This window comes from Octodon degus, unplaced genomic scaffold (genome assembly GCF_000260255.1).
Source record: "Octodon degus isolate 3935 unplaced genomic scaffold, OctDeg1.0 scaffold00238, whole genome shotgun sequence".
In the NCBI taxonomy this organism is placed as follows: Eukaryota; Metazoa; Chordata; class Mammalia; order Rodentia; family Octodontidae; genus Octodon; species Octodon degus.
The window spans coordinates 760,602-777,914 of NW_004524814.1; the positions used below are offsets into that span (position 1 = coordinate 760,602).

Sequence of the window (17,313 nt, forward strand, 5' to 3'; positions counted from 1 at the left end):
GAAAAAATAAATAAATAAATAAATAAATGAAAGGGTCAAGGGATGCTGGCCACTGGAATCTCTGCATAAATACCTGGCCTGCCTCACACACACACACACACACACACACACACACACAAAGATGTCTACCTACTTTCTCTTCCAATAAATTTAGTGTTTCTTTTTTAATATTTGGATCTTTTATCAATTTTCACTTTAGTTCAATGCATGGCAATAGACATGGATTTAGTTTTAGCGTTCAGCATGTAGAAAGCCAATTTTCCCTGCATCATTTATTAAAGAGGTTATCTTTCTTCAAGTGAAATTTGGCCCCTTTGTCAAAGATAAAGTGACTGGACATGTTTGTAGTTGTCTGCATCTTCTGATCTGTTCTACTAGTTCTCGGGTCTGTCTTTTTGCCAGTACCACACTGATTTTATCACAGTAACTTTGCAGTATAATTTCAAGTCAGGGATTGTGATGCCTCCTGCCTTACCTTTGTTGCCCAGAATTGTCTTTGCTGTTCTAGGGCTCTCCTGGTTCCAAATGAACTTTAGGAATGCTTTCTCTAGTTCTGTGAAGTACTAGCAGTATTTTGATCAAGACTGCATTAAATCTGTATAACAATTCTAGTAGTATGACCATATTCACTATGTTGGTTCTTCCTATCCATAAGGAAAAAGTATCTTTCCATTTCCTGATATTCTCTTCAATCTCCTTGAAAAAAAGTATTTTACTAGATGGGACATATTCATAGAATAAATTCTCATATATATATTGAGTACTTAAGGCACGTCATTAAAAAAAAAAAAAAGACATGTCATGAGTATTCCAAGAATCTTGGGAAATATTCCTGGGCTCAGTGTTAAGAATGCCAAAAAGCCTCACATTGTCTAGATCCACAGTATGTCTGATTACATTTTTCTCACTGGATACATGCTGTCTTAAGCTGCTTATGGCTAAATTTAAGCTAACTTGACCTCTAACATTTGGTGAAAACGAAATGAATTATCTTCATTCAACCAACCTCAATTTTATCTTTCATATTTTCTACCAAAAATTCAAAGATGTAACCTTTCATATCTATTTTTTTCCTATTCTCCCTACACTTAAGATTATGAATATTTTAACTACAACAAAAATCCAGTGACATTTAAGTATCTTAAGTTGTATTTCAAAGAAATCAAAACATAGTCATTTTATAGTAAGAGAAATCATGAGAACTCTGAATCAAAATAGTACCTCAATATTTTTACTAGCCACATTCTTCACAACAGCAGGAAATAGCTCAGATGCATTCTTTCCTCTTGCAATCATCTGAAAGGAAAGAAAGACAGAAAATAAATAAATAAATTAGGGCAGAAATATCTTATATGACAGAACTGGCGATTGAACCCAGGGCTTCATGCATGCCAGTCAAGGGCTCCCACAGTAAGCTACAACTTCAGCCCCTCAGAAACCTCTTTTAAATAAGTAACTTGAAAATAAAATACTATGGGAAATTCTATATACATCACATATTTAGAAGACAGTATCACCAAATAACCCATGTAAGAAACAGCTGAACTCATCCTTATTATCCTACTTACTGCAATTATCGGCAACAAAACTCTATGTATCAATATAAATACACAAATACATAACACATTAAACAAAAATAATAAATAATGTACAGCATAATATGTACATATGCACAGCAAATTTCTCTGGTCAACTGTATATACAGCAAGTACTTTTGAAACATGGATGGCGTCCTTTACTCCTCAAGCGCTTACAGATGAGTACATTTTAGAGTGTTTACATTGGGAAGAAAGAATAAATGTTACTTGGCTTTATTTTCCTGCATTACGTTAGTGCGTTCCTCTACTTTCCCAATCATTACTTTTCACAGTTCTCTTCAGTAAATCAACTTCCTCTGCTCACAAAAGAAAATGTCACTACCACCATCTTTACATATCTTCAAAATCCCTAAGAAACCATTCATTATCACAACTCTCATCTCTATGGGAAGACGGATTCCTCAAAACACCAGTCTAAATTCTGAGGTTAACATGTGTCTCGAATTAGATACCATTAGATGTCTCTCATCCCAAAGTTATTATTGCTAAAATCAACACTCACAGAACTTTTTATCCAGATTATTACTGAATTCTACTCACTGTCCATAGGAAGAGAAAGAGTTCAAGAGAATAGTCACTAGTTGTAAATATCTAGATCAGAGACTTAATTTCTGACTTCACTTTTATTTATAGTACTGAGCTTTATTCCTTGAACTTTACTTGCCCCAGCCCAGTATCAATTTTCTTCCTACCACAGATTTAGGCCAATAGCAGTGTAATTTGGGATATTTAATTGATTTATACTCTTTAGTCCTCTATATTCATGGAACATATAGATATAGTTAACTTTCTTACAATAGCTATTAGTTTCATATAGGGTAATGCTAACCTCATAAACTGAATTCAAAAATATTTTCTCATCCTTCATTTCTCATTTTCTGGAAGGCTTTATGCAGACTTAAGAGTTCTCTATTTTAGAAGGTTTTTTTCAATGAAAAGTTCTATTACTTTGGGAGACATGGGACTACTTGAGTAATCTAGTTCTTGGATGAATGTTGTGGTTGGTCCTCAAGGACTTGGTCCATTTCAACAAAGTTTCAAATTTACAGACAAAAGTACATGAAATATTCCCTATTCTTTTAAAGAAAAAATGTGACATTTCTTCTTCCTGATACTAATAACTTGTCCTCTCTTTGGTAATTCTATCACAGGATCATCAATTTTCATCAGTCTAAGAATCAGCTTTTAAATTTACAAATTTTACTCTAGTTTTTCCTCTCCTGAAGTTCACTGAATTCTACATTACTTTATTTGCTTTTCTATGTCTAGTGTGTTGTGGTGGGTATTTAAACTATATATTGGAAACTTTTCAAGTGTAAAATTTCATTACTATAAATTACTGCTTCACCTAAATCCTCCAAGTTTTAATATATAGCTTTTCATTTTCATTCTAATTTTTCTGTGACTTCCACTTTGATGGACACATTGTTTAGAAGCAATGATGGGGGGCCTGCCCCTTAGCTCACTTCTTTAAGTGGCTGCTTCAACAAAGCAGTCAGACTCAGGTTGCGGTGGTTCGATTCCCACAACTCAAGCCAGCCAAACATGCCCTGAAGGCATTCGGAGCCCCCCCTCCAAAAAAAAGCCTTAATCCCTGGTTCTGCAAAAAAAAAAAAAAAAGAAGAAGAAGAAGAAGAAGAAGAAGAAGAAGAAGAAGAAGAAGAAGAAGAAGAAGAAGAAGAAGAAGAAGAAGAAGAAGAAGCAGCAGCAGCAGCAGCAGCAGCAGCAGCAGCAGCAGCAGCAGCAGCTTGATGTACAGTTCTCAGATATTGAAAGAGTTTCTTGATTTCTCCCTATGAGTTTAATTTCATTATGGCCTGTGATCCTTAATTGTGATTATGTCAGCTTGACTTGATAAGAACCCCACCTAGCAGATTAGTAAACACTGGGTTTCTGGATGACTGCCATAGAACAAACTGAGAAAAGACCCACCACAGATGGGGTGACACCAACCAACATATCTGTGTAGTGCTGATGAGCACTTGCATGCAACCCATCTCTCTCACAGGAGTCTATCATCAGCTTCTCTGTAGAAGAGATCCAGTCTTCACCATGCCTCTGGACCTTAGTCCCAGATCCTCAAGGCCTTTGTGCAGGCTCTTCAGCCCTCAACACAGACTCCTCAGCTTGCTGACACACTTTTAAAGTGCTCTTCTGTGAGCTCCAGGCCTTTGAACTTCCATAGGATCCTCTGGCTCTCCAGCACACAGGTGGCTATTCTGCATTCTTACATTCCAGATTTGGCAGGTGGCCACTGTAAGCGTATCTTGTAAATCCATACATGTTTTATAGCAAATCTGTTCCTGTAGAGAAATTCCTATTTGATATATGGTCAGGTAACCAATTTAAAAGAATTTAAATCATACAAAGTATATTAAAACTGGTTTTATGGCACTGAAAAGTCTATTTTGCATGTCATGGAAGAATATATGCACCACAGTGTGCTCTATAAATGTTAATAATGTTTAGCTGATGTTATTATAATCTTTGGTAATCACATGGGTTTTCCAACTTCTCAGTCTATTAATTTTTAAAAGTATTAAAGTCTCCAAATATAATTATGATTTATCCATATTTTCTTTCAGCCTTAACAGCCTTTTGTGGTGTGTTGTTCTACTTTGCCATGCCTTATGGGAAATGACTTGTTACATATTGCTCCTCTGTAGCTCTTTGGTACTATCTGTTCAGAAGTTCACTTTCTCTGATACTGATATTACTCAAGCTTTTCTGTGTTTATAGTTTTTCCAACTTTATATTTTAAATCTCTTTATAACATGCTTGACTTCTTTCCGAGAGCATATACTTGCATTTTAACATTTTCATCTAACCTAATCTCTTTTAATTGGTAACATATGACTATTTACATTTGTTACCGATATGTTTAGACTCAGATCTACCATTTTATTACCTATTTTCTATTTATTCCCTGTATTTTGTGCTGTTTGCTCCTTCATTACAATTTTTTTAGAATTTAATATTTTACTTTTATAACAACTTTTTGGTTTTCCTATATAATTTCTAGTAGTTCCTCCTCTTTTGATTATCAGACATAGAGATTAAAGGCAAAAAATGACACAGATATAATAAATCTTACCCACTCAAAGTTAACATTATATCAGATCAAATAAAATGCAGAAAACTTTTATTAACCACAGAACTCTTTGAACCTTTTATTATTTTAAGCTGTTTTTCCCACCCCAACATCTTTCTCTTTTCTTTAAGGAATTTCAATGATACATTCAGAGTCAAGGATAACAGTTCACGCCTGTAATCCCAGCACTTAGGAGGCTGAGGCAAGAGGTTTGCTCTGAGTCTGAAGCCAGCTTGAGCTACATAGTGAGTTTGAGGCCAGTCTGAACTACACAGCAAGACCCTATTTTTGAAGGAAAAATAAAAAATTGAAATAAATAAAAATAAAAATAAAACCATTATACATCTGATTTCTTCAAATCAAGACTGAAGTTCTGTTTAGTCTTAATGTCTTGTTATTCAAAAATACTTATTGTTTTTATTGACTCTTAAAATCAAATACTGCCAAATAGTATAACTTCCACTCAAGGATCATTAAAAATAGAATATATTTGCTTGGTATTTTCAAACAACACATTATATAAAAAACATAATTTTAAATACACCCTGACTAGTTTTGTAAACAGGTAATTTTTTAAAAAAGTATAAGCTGGTTCCTTTCTTCACAAAATGGAAATTTAAATATTTCTCTTGGGCTGGCCAAATAGCTCAACAGATTAAAGCACCTGCAAGCAAGTGCAGGGGCTGGGGGTTCAATCCCCAAGCCTGCTGTGCCAGCCCCACCACCCCAGGGGTATGCTGAGATGACAATTAAGAACGGGCGTGGTGGCGTGCACCTGTAACCCCAGCTCTTAGGAGGCTGGAAACAGGTGGATCACTACGAGTCTGATCTAGCAGTGAGATCTTGAACACCCTGTAGGTCCTTCCCCCAAAATAAATAAATAAATAAATAAATAAATAAATAAATAAATATTTCTCTTGATAGTCTTGAGGTTATCATTACGTATGAGTAGTGGCACATAGTTTCATCTACAAAGGTATGCATCTTAACATGTTTCTTTAAATAAAATGTGCATAACAAAATGCACACAGTCAATACATGATAAAGACCATATTTCAAACACAATGCAGCACCTCAGGTCACTGTATCATTCAGATTTTGCATTATCTTTTATAGCATTATATATTAATTATGCATAACACTTTTATACATTTAAACCCTGAAAATACAAAAACTGTTGCTTGAAAATATTATTCCAGGTAGCCATTTGGTTTGTAACAGGGGAAAGCTAACCTCTGAGCTATGTCTGCCAACTCAGAATCATCAGCTGTGCCAGAGAATCAGATCCATGTTACACTTCACACCGTCCCCATGTCTGCCTGTACCTGTCTTCCACAGAAGCCAGAGGATGACAATTCCAGGACTGCCCCTGTGTGTGCTTTTTCTCTTTTTTTTCTTTTGTAGATTAACTGTGTTACTGCAATACTTCTTCTGACCTCTCTTCTGACCTTCCATTTTAATTACTCATAAATCCTTTCAAAATGTCCTCAGAAAGCTCCATAATCAGAAATTCTGGAGATGGAAAATCCAAGGGAGGAAGGTTGGGTATTGGAGTTTTCCTGGCTTTCCCAGTATTTGCTGGGAAATACTTTGCAAGGTTGAAGAGGCTACAGCATTTTCAGAATGTTATGGCAAGGTTGACAACCCTGATTTTTCTACAGAATCAGTATACACATCCAGCTCCTTTTAGAAGTGTGGCCTTTACAGCCCTTAGTTGTTTACTTTCTTTCCTTATTCTTTCATTTTCAGCTACAAGGAATTCCACATATCTCTTCAAATCTGCAATTTTGGTTGCCTGCTACTCTTCAATTGTTTTGTCATCTTTTAGGCTTTGCTTCCTATACATGGCTCTATTCACTCAATCTTTTACCGAAGTAAATGTCAGTGTCTGGATCCCTGTTAAAACCCCCTGAATTTCAGGGAGGTGTTTCTCTGTGGAAGGGCTATGCATCTGAGAAAGAACGGGGTTCCAGCCCTTGGAGTTCTCTGCAGAGGGCTTAGGAGATGCCTGGAGATGGGCAGCTGCATCCCTGTCCATGTTCTGTGGGCCCTCAGTCACTACTCACACTTAACCTGTTTTACCTCTCCAAATGAGGAGCTGTTCCATGTGGCTGTCCCTCTGCAAACCCATGGACAAATGAGCCTACTCAGACTCTCAGCTTCATGACTTAACAAAGACACACTGCAGCCTTTCTGTGACAAGAAAGGCACGTATTTCACTGCAGCTCATAAGCAGTCTGCTCATCTACTCTGTTGATGAGCACCTGGGCAATGCAGCTCATCTTTCCTCTCACAGGAGTCTATCACCGGCATCTGGAAGTCTACTCTAAACTCCCTTGAGGAAGTACAGTCTTGATATCTATAAGGTGACTGATTTTGCTGTTGACTTCTCTTAATTCCTTCCAGCCTGAGTTTTCCCCAAATGCACTTAACTTAGCTACACCTACCCTTCTCTCATTCCCATCTTAATCCATGTACTGTAAGATGATATTCTTTGTTTGTTTTTGTTGTTGTTGTTGTTTTTTTTTTTTTTTTTTTTGCAGAACAGGGGATTGAACTCAGGCCCTTGCGCTTGCCAGGGAAGCGCTTATTCCCTTGAGCCATCTCCCCAGCCCCTTGTAAGATGATATTCTGCTGGCATTATATTTTGTGTCTGGATGTCCCCCCAAAGCCTCACATGGTCAAGTAGAACAGGCTTTTCTGAGACAGCTGAATCTAGAATTTGTGATTGGTTCATTGTTTAGTGCTGGGTCTGGGGGTGCGAGTGCTACACTTGCCCTCAGTCAGGTAGCCTACATACAATCTAAAGGAGAAAATGAGTCTTGCTCCTCCTCATTTGTTCTTGTTGCTTTTGGTATCTTCCTCTGCCATGAACTGTTGCCTCTCTGCCACATGGCACTCTATCTTAAGAACCAGCTGATTATGGACTGAACCTCTGCAGAAGTGAACTAAATAAACCTTTCCTTCTCTAACTTTGGATATCAGATATTTTGTTTGAGCAATGAGAAAAAAGTAACTAGGACAGAATCTGGTACCAAAGAAGTGGGGTTGTTGCTGTGACTATACCTAATCACATAGTTCAGGAGCCTTTGGGAATGACTCAGGTGAGGAGTTTAGAAAGGCTTGGAGATGTTGCCTGAAAGAGTAGAGTTGGAACACCTTAGGCTGTTCTGTGTGAGAGATTCTGCCCAGAGTTTAGAGATCAGAAGGCTGACAAAAATCCTGCCACTATTGACCAGGCTCAGGAAGTTGTCAACAGAAGAAGTACATTGACTGTTGCATTCTAGATGATATGTGGTATGGCTTGGGAGAAAGTATGTCTGCATTTTGCTGATGTCTGGCTACTTTGCCGGAGACTCAGATTGAGGGCAGTGGACTAATTAATCTGGCATAAGAAATTTCAAGGCAATCAAATGTTGAGGCTGTAGCATCACTATTTTTGGGAACTTTTAGCCAGATTTATGTTGCACATCAAGCAAAGAGGCCAGCAGAATGATTTAAAATGTTGTGAGTTGGGCAGAAATGAAGTTTTAGTAAAGCTGTGTAATATAGAGTTGAGGAAATCTCCACTGCTGAGAAGGAACAAAACAATACAAAAGATGGCCTGAGGACATCACCAGAGACAGCAAGTCTCCACCCACTGCTGCCTCCAAAACTGCAAAAGTGAAAGAATTTGCCTTGAGAAGCCACAGAGCACCATGTTTAAGAATAGTGGCAGCCAAACCATGTGTCACAACAGTGACAGCCTAGAGATTTGCTCCTTAGAACTGGATTCAAAGTGCTCATTGATCCTGACACTTGACCCCTATAGTAAAGAAGGAATTGTGGTGCTGTTTCAACTGACAGCAGACCTTGGCATCATCCACATGGCACATGGCATTGGCTTTAGGTGCACATAGAATGAAAGAGGTATGGAGTTAAAAAGGGTTCAACCCAGATTTCAGAAAAAGGCCTGAGAGGCTAGGCAGTAAGCCCTGAGAGAGCAGTGTACAAAGGCTGTGTATGTGAAGCCAAAGGTACAGTGGAGACCCCAGAAGTTTGGAGAAGCCAGGAACATGGATCATCTGAGGAAAACTACAAGGAGGAATCCTAAGAGATAAGCCATGGGAGCTGTAACCACCAGAAGTGCCATAGTGACAGCAACCAAGCCCTTTGGAGTTCTCAACTTGCTACACACTGCCTCATATGCTGTAGGTGGTACTACAGGACTTTTGCCCTGCTAGATTTTGGACTGCTTTGGTCCTAATCCTTTGTAAAATCCTGTTTGTAACTTTTGGAATGGAAATGTGCATCTTCTGCCATTGAATGTTGGAAGTGTTTAACCTTTTCATTTGTACAAGTCTTGCAGCTATGAGTTTAGGACTTGAACTTTTCAGCAATGTAGAACTGCTGGGACTGTGGCAACTCTTAGAGATTAACTAAATGCCTTTTTCATAAAAGGATACACATGAGTCTTTGGGGGGACAGAAACAAAATGGTATGATTTGTGTCTGGATGTCTCCTCAAAGCCTCATGCAGTTAAGGAAGGTGGGCTTTTCCAAGATTGAATCTAAAGTTCATGACTGGTTTATTGTTTAGTGTTGGGATTGGACGCTACACCTGCCTTCGGTCAGATAGCTTGAATACAGCATAAAGGAGGAAAAGAGGCTTGCTCCTTCACCCTTGCTCCTGGTATCTTCCTCTGCTATGAAATGCTGCCCCTCTACCTTAGAGCCAGCTGATTATGGAATGAAACCTCTATAATCTGTGAGGTAAATAAATCTTTGCTCCCCTAACTTTGGGTATCAGGTATTTTGTCTCAGCAATGAGAGTTAAGTGACTAAGACAGCTGGAAAACGCAGTTCACAACAATAATAAAACCAGTGTCAATAAAGAATTAAAGAAGCTGAGTCTAAACTAAGAGAAGTCAGTTCATTTGAAGATAAAGAGAAAGGAGAGAGACAACAGTTAGCTATTAAATGAGTAGGAGAATCTAAAAGCGAAATACTCCAATCCAAAGGTAATTTTGCTTAACCACCTGTCAGTCTTCAACTTTTGATTCATTCCTATGTCATTTTTATTCTGCTGAGTCAATCCAACATTTTCTGGTTTGTTTATGTATGACTAATGCTTGAATCCTTTGCAATGAGTTATATCACCAGTCCCCTCTCTCTTTTAATTTTTTTTCTTTTGAGACAAGTTCTCACTAAGTTGCCCAGAATGGACTCCAACTTGCAATCTTCTGTTTCAGTCTTGCCAAGTGGCATGCACCACTAGGCTCAGCTAATTAGCGGACATTTTTAATTATAAGTAATCTACTCAAATAATAAAAAATGTCTGCATAGTGTGAGATAGTTGAAATAATATTTAACAAAACAATCATCTACCCATTACTTACAACCCAGACAATAAGTAGATACAAGATACCAAGTATCACCCCCAAATCAGGAAAGGGCAGAAAAACAATACCAATCTGAACATGTGAGAATGCAGTACTGCGAGAGACAGTTCAAAGAAATGTAAAATGTAAAATATCCGAAACAGATATGCCAAGAAAACAAGCAAATTGTTGGGGGTAATTTGTCTAAGTAAAAGACAAATTTAAGAATTTAACACAAATCTCTTCCCAGTCTTTTGGCTAAGATCAAGTAAAAAATTAGCACAAGACAAATACAGTGTCTACTGATACTCCCAGCTAGCTGGTGGCTGAAGAAGGAGGCGCAAAGGTGTGATGCCTTTGAGTAGCTAAGGCAGATTCTGTCTCAGAAAAAAGGGTGGAGGGCAAGGATACAGTAAAAAGCCACAGTGCCTCTGGTATCAGTTCTCAGTACCACTAAATAAGTAATTAATAGATAAATAAACATTTAAAACAACAGGGTTTATCAGTATAAGAAATTAATAGAAATCAGAATAGAACATCTTGGCTAAATTTTTTTCCTTGAAACACTGCAAGTATTTACATGCCCAAAAAAAACCAACTCATGAAAAAACAAAACAAATCTGATTGGAATCACATTTATGCTCCCTAAAGGCAGAGGAAAGAAAGACTAAAACCTACACAAATTTAAGAGTAAAAAAAACAGGGCCAGGGAGATAGCTCAGTAGAATAAGTGCTTGCCTGGCAAGCACAAGGTCCTGAGTTCAATCCCCGGTACCATAAAAAAGCAAGAAAAAAAGAGTAAAAAATATTCCAAATCAAAAATTCTACTAAGTAATCAACTGTCACATGTTGTTCAGACTGACAAGGACCCAGAGAGAATGTCATCCACATTTTCCTCCCAAGTAAAGTGCTGACATGCGAAAATACACCAAAAACCTAAAGAATGAGAACATGACAAAAAATAAAATCTGTGGAGTATGGTGGGCCTCATCTGAAAGCCTGCCTACTTGAGAACCTACAGGAGGATGACTGCAAGTTCCAGGTCAGTCAGACAAACAGGCAAAATAAAATAGAAAGGCCTGCAATGTCATTCAATGCAAAAACACTTGCCTAGCACGAGTGAGGCCCTGGGCTAAATCCCCAATGCCAAAAAAAATTTTTTTTTACAGTTGTGAGCAAACAAATGAACGAACAAAACAGAGATCATACCAAAGAACTATATTAATAGGGTTATAACATTTAAAATATACATCTGAAATGATTTTAAAAAGACAAACATTTCATTTCATTCTTCATCTTTCTCCTAGCAACTACCACTCTGAGTTTGTATCTAAACAGAACCATACGCTTGTTCGTTGTGTCTTAGTGACTTCATTTAACATAATGTGTGAAGGCTCATCCATGTTCCAACATATCAGAATTTCATTTTTTTTCAGAATTTTATTCTTTCATAAGGCTAAAATATATTATGTGTCTATATCACTTTTTATCCATTTACCCATTAGTGAATATGGGATTGGGCTATTTTGAATAACCCTGCTAAGAATACTTTGTATCAATGTATGTCCGAGGATCCTGTTAAACTCTTCAACGTATATACTAGCAATGGAGTCACTGGATCACAGAATAATCCTATTGTTAATATTTTTGGAACTAGGAACATTTGTCTATCTTTATCTCAATACCCCACTGTTTTTATTAGTTTTGTAGTAAATTTTGAAATCAAGAATTCTGAGACCTATAACGTTATTCTTTTTCAAGACTATCTTGGCTATTCAAAAACCGATGAGACAACATATAAATTTTATTTTATTTTATTTATTTATTTATTTATTTATTTTCTTTTTGCAGAACCGGGGATTGAACTCAGGCCCTTGCTCTTGCCAGGGAAGCGCTTATTCCACTGAGCCATCTCCCCGGCCCCTACATATAAATTTTAGAATGGATTTTTGGTGGGTTTTTTTGCAAAATGTATCACTGGGATTTTAATAGTCTATGTAGACCACTTTGGTGTTTTAATATTAGTGTTTCAATCTACAAACACCTTAAAGTAGGTATCTCCATTTAATTTTTGCAATACAATAAAATATAGTAAATGCGCCTACATTTCACAATACTTGCTAAAGTTTTAGGCTACTGAACTGAATAAAAGTAGTTTTTGATACTAATAGTATTTCAAAAACAGAAGAAAGTGTACTTACAACTTTTAAGTCATGAAATGACAAAAATAATCCTGAAATGTCTCTTTTGACATGAAGTCAAATTATAGCTGTATATCATCTTACTTTGGCCTCAAAATGATTACTTCCCTTTATCTCACAGGAGAATTATCTTAATATTAGAGACAGAAAAGTCAAAATAGACAACAGATGAAACTACAACCCACATTTCTTAAATTTTGATTCTTCAATGCTTCTTCACACTTTTAGATGGAATAGTCTAAGTCAATATTAAAGAGCAAATGAGAGGTATGATAGTTATACATTATTTAAAGCTGTCAATCACAACATTTCCATTTTACAAAAAAAAAAAAAAAAAAAAAAAAAAAACTAAGTATTTTACCAACCCCAACAATCCGTTTCATAGCATCCAATTTAGCAGAATCTTTGTTGCTCTCCAACATTTGTTTTAGATCTTCATTCCTATTACAAAAGAGAAGGGGAAAAATTTTGTACTTGGAGTTTTATATAAAACAGCTACTTAAATATATCATTTTCATAAGAATTGCAAATAATGTAATGAGCAATGTTAAGTAACTACGTTCTCATTTACAATTAAATATCTTTTCTCATTTTAATCTGTAATACCTGTGCACTATGCTATCATGAAGCTCAGCAAGGAAACAAAAACATAAAACTTTCCTAAGGTTAATATTCATTTAATATTCAAACAATAGCATAGGCATACAGATTCTACATTTCAAGTTTTTTTTATATAATCACCTGAAAAAACAAAAATCTCTGAATCAGCACTAATATATTTTAATCTGCCCCAAACCCCTAGGAATTTTTGTTAAGTACCCCAATTAAAGTTCATTCACACTATCACACTTTTCTCCCAGCCTTCTAATGGCAGGAGAACATAAATATAAAGGAAAACTCCCACTGAGACTCCCTCAACTCTGAGAATACAAGCGATTTTCACATCTAAACGAGAGCATGAGATAATGAAGCAGAGCAGTCAGTAATAAAGATGAAGATACAAGAGAGACTCAGCGTAACACATTTGATGGCATCAGTGGGATGCTGTGACTTACTCAGGGTGAAACGGGTTTCTGTTATTCCCAGCTTGGAAGACCCAAGCAGCTGTTAATGCTACCAGGTAGGACAACCTTACCAAAAAGAAACAGTAACTCTCTTTTCCAAGTTATATAAAGTATCTTTAAAAGCTCATCCAGAACAAAGACTAGCAACTCCTTTGCTCAGAAGAGATGCAAAATGAGAAAAATGAAGAACTATCTATCAGTAGTTTATTTATTTATTTACTTACTTACTTATTTTTTGGGTTGTGACCAAATTCTTTTAAGTGAACTTTCTCTCTCTGTAAATTCACAAGTCCATCCCCTCCCCAATAAAGAAAATTGTTAATTTGTAATCATTAATAATTTTTCCTTAAACATGGTAGAACAGTTTTAAAAACAGCTACACACCAAAGCAAAGATTTAAGAATGAACACGAAAAGCACAGTTCATTAAAAAAAAAAAAAAAAAAAAACAACTGAGAAATTAAATTTTATCAAAATTTAAAATTTTTGTCCCATGAAAGACTCTGTTAGGAGAATCTGTTAAATAAAATACAGATAGAAAATAAATACAAAGGGCTGGCCTAATAGCTCAGCAGATTAACACATCTGCAAGCAGGCATAGGGACCAGGGGTTCAAACCCTGGGCCTGCTGTGCCAGGCCCACCCCTGAGGCGTGCTGAAACAGCAACTGAGACTGGGCGAGGTGGCACGCACCTGTAATCTCTGCTCTTGGGAGGCTGTAACCAGGCAGATAACTATGAGTCCAATCTACTAGTGAGACCCTGAACACACCGTAGACCCTTCCCTAAGATACAAAAAAGAATTAAAAAATAAAAAATAATTGAAAAGAAAATAAATATGATCACATATCTGACAAAGGACAGGTATCTGGAATATAAAACAAGTCCCAAAACCAAACATTAAAAAAAAAAAACTCAATTAGAAATGGAATGAAAGACATAAGCATGGAATCTTCTGAATCTTTTCTCTCAAAACTCTTTTAGCTTGGCGGTCTAAGCATCTGATTGGCAAGCACAACGACCCGAGTTTGATCCCCCAGTACCGCATGCCATGCTGGCTCTGGAACCCTGGGCAAGCAGTGTTGCCCACTGAACCTTGGTATGGTGGTACATTCCTGCAATCCCAGGACTGGGAAGGCTAAGACAGGAGAATCATTTGAGTCTGAGATGCAGAGCGAGACCCTGTACCATATACATAAATTATTAAAAAAAAAAAAAAAAGATGATACTCAGAAATGAGCTGGACATTATCGGAAAGAAAAAGTGATCTTCGCTATAAAAAGTAGCACAGACCTTGGCTAAGTTGCGTTCTAATATCTTACGGAAAATAGAAATTAAAAATGATGAACTAGTTGGATATTTAGCTGAGGAGATTTTTAAGCTACACACTAAAGGAACAGCCTTGTTTTTCTCTGCCATTAACAGTAAAATGTGAGAGGCAAAGAATTGATAAGAAAAAGAATTCATAACTTGGAGATTTACAAATTTCTCAATCTATGTAAGATGTAAAAAGTTAGAAAGTGCTCTGGAGAGAGCACCAACAGTGTGGCTAGAAAATTCATAAGTACAGCTCATAGATTTGATCAGCCATGCCAGCAGAAGCAGGAAAAAAGGGGGATTATATCAGCAGATAACGGCCAGCCTGGACCTAAGAGGAAAGAGATGAGACAAAATGAAGAAAGGCTGTGGATTCCCATTCTGAAATTGCACAGAATGAGACACAGTGAGAAGATACTCCCTGTCAGTCAAGAAAGGAGGCCTCATGAAAAAGTGTATCTGCCAAAACCTGTGTCTTAGATTTCTAGACTGCAGATCTGTACATAAACAACTTATTTAAACCTCCCAGTCTGTATTATTTTGTTATGGTGGCCTTAGCAAATTAAGACATTAACAAACACTTCAACCAAAAAAACTTGCACATGGAAAAAAAGTACATGAAAATATACTTAACTTCATTATTAATTAAAGAAATGTGAGTTAAAATCACAGCATGCTTTCATTTACACACACATCAGAATGACTAAAATTACAAAATAAGAACAGTCAAGTGGTGGTAAAGACACACGAACTGGGTTGTTTGTGTGACACTAGTAGGAAAATAAGCAGTTACATTCACTTAGGCAATTTCAAAGTTTCTTTTAGAATTAAACCTTAAAATACTATTCAACCCAATTACTATTGATTCATGGACTATTCTTCCTTGAAAATCAGATTTTATATATACACACACATGCACAGAACACAAGAATTCACACAAGCTTTATTATGATTAGCAAAAACAGAAACAACCCAGATGTCCTTCCATGGATAATAAAATGGATGACTCAGCAATAAAAGGAAACAAATTATTGAAACACAACTGAGTACACTGAGAAACAGCAATCCTAAAAGGCTGCTATATGATTCACTTACATAACTTTCTTGAAATAATAAAAATTCAGAATGAACAGGGGCCACAGAGATAGCTCAGTGGTGTAAGCGCCTGCCTAGGCAAGTGCAAAGACCTAGATTTGATCCCCACTACTACATGCCACACAGGCCCTGGGCTGTGCACACCAAACCATCCGCCAGGACCAGGCTTGGTAGTGCATGTCTGTAATCCCAGCGCTAGGGAGACAGAAATGGGAGGATCACCACAAGTCTGAGCTGCATAGTAAGCACTGTACCAAATACATAGATATATAAAAAAAAAAAAAAAAAAAAGAATGAAGAAACAAGTGTTGTAGGGGTAAAGGAGAAGAAAGGAGGAGTCTGGGGAAAAAGGAGACCTTTCTGAGGAAAGAACTAGTTTTTTAAATGACACAATGGCTACATGAACTATACAAGACAGAACTTAACAGAACCAACCACACATGAACATAAATAAACTTCAAGTAAAAATGGAGAAATCTGAACATACTCAGGCTGATATTAATGTCAGCATCCTGACTGCGCTACTATTATAGTTGCACAATGTGCTATCACTGTAGGAAATGATAAAAGGTACATAAATTCTCTTTTGAATGCATATGAATCTACTATTATTTCAAAATAACCTTAAGTAAAAACAGCTACAAAGGCTGGCCAGATAGCTCAGTGGATTAAAGCACCTGCTTAGGCAGACACAGGGAGGAGGGTTTGATCCCTAGGGTGCCCTGCCAGCCCCGCCCCGAGGGCGTGCTGAGAAAGGCATTGCGACTGGGCGTGGTGGGGTGCACCTGTGATCCCTATGCTTGGAAGGCTGAAAACAAGAGAAACACTACAAGTCTGATCTATGTATGAGACCCTGTTGACCCTGTACTAAATACATTAAAAAAAAAAAAACAGCTACATAATTACAACTCAGTTATAAGACAATCTAATAAAAAGCAGGTGTTTAACAAAAGAAAACGCATAAATGTCAATAAACACACTAAAAGATACTCAAAGCCATTAGTCATCAAGGAAATGAAAATTCAAAAACATACCATTACAACCTATTGAAATAGTGAAATTAAAAAGACAATAGTAAATATTATTACGAAGAACATGAGCAGCCAGGACTCACACACTGCTGGTGGGACTATAAAATGGCATGACCACTTCAGAAAAATGGAAGTAGTTTCTTACAACTATAAACATACAGCTGCCATATGACCCACCCATTCCTCTACCAAGAAATAAAAACATATTAATTTAATGATTTACATAGATATTCATAGTAACTTTAGTAACAGTAACTTTAGTAAGCAACTTGAAATAAACTAAACGTCCATCAATGGAAAGTGATTTATCCACACACTGGAGTATCATTCAACAATAAAAAAGAATTAAATAGTGATACAGTACATGCAACAAGATAAAAATCCTGAAAATCACTGCAGTGAGTCTAAGAAACTAGATGCAAAAGGCATTAACTCATTCAACATTCTCATGTGTCATGACAGAAAACAAGTGGTTAATTGAGACCAAAGCACAGAATGAGAGAATAAAACAAAAATTTTATTTCATAAGATGACATAACTGTTTCCTTTCTTTTTTTTT

The 17,313-nt window shown here is 36.7% G+C and overlaps 1 protein-coding gene and 1 pseudogene across 1 annotated transcript in view; both read right to left on the reverse strand.

Moving 5' to 3' along the window:
• Ap3b1 (adaptor related protein complex 3 beta 1 subunit) overlaps positions 1 to 17,313 on the reverse strand; it is a 294,655-nt gene that overhangs the window by 217,456 nt on the left and 59,886 nt on the right. Inside the window, exons 2-3 of the mRNA XM_004645731.2 lie at positions 12,615 to 12,690; positions 1,222 to 1,296 (exon numbers count right to left, since the gene is read on the reverse strand). Of these exons, the coding sequence (XP_004645788.1) occupies positions 1,222 to 1,296; positions 12,615 to 12,690 (151 nt within the window). The remainder of the gene's footprint in view (positions 1 to 1,221; positions 1,297 to 12,614; positions 12,691 to 17,313) is intronic.
• LOC105740933 lies at positions 6,146 to 7,002 on the reverse strand (annotated as a pseudogene).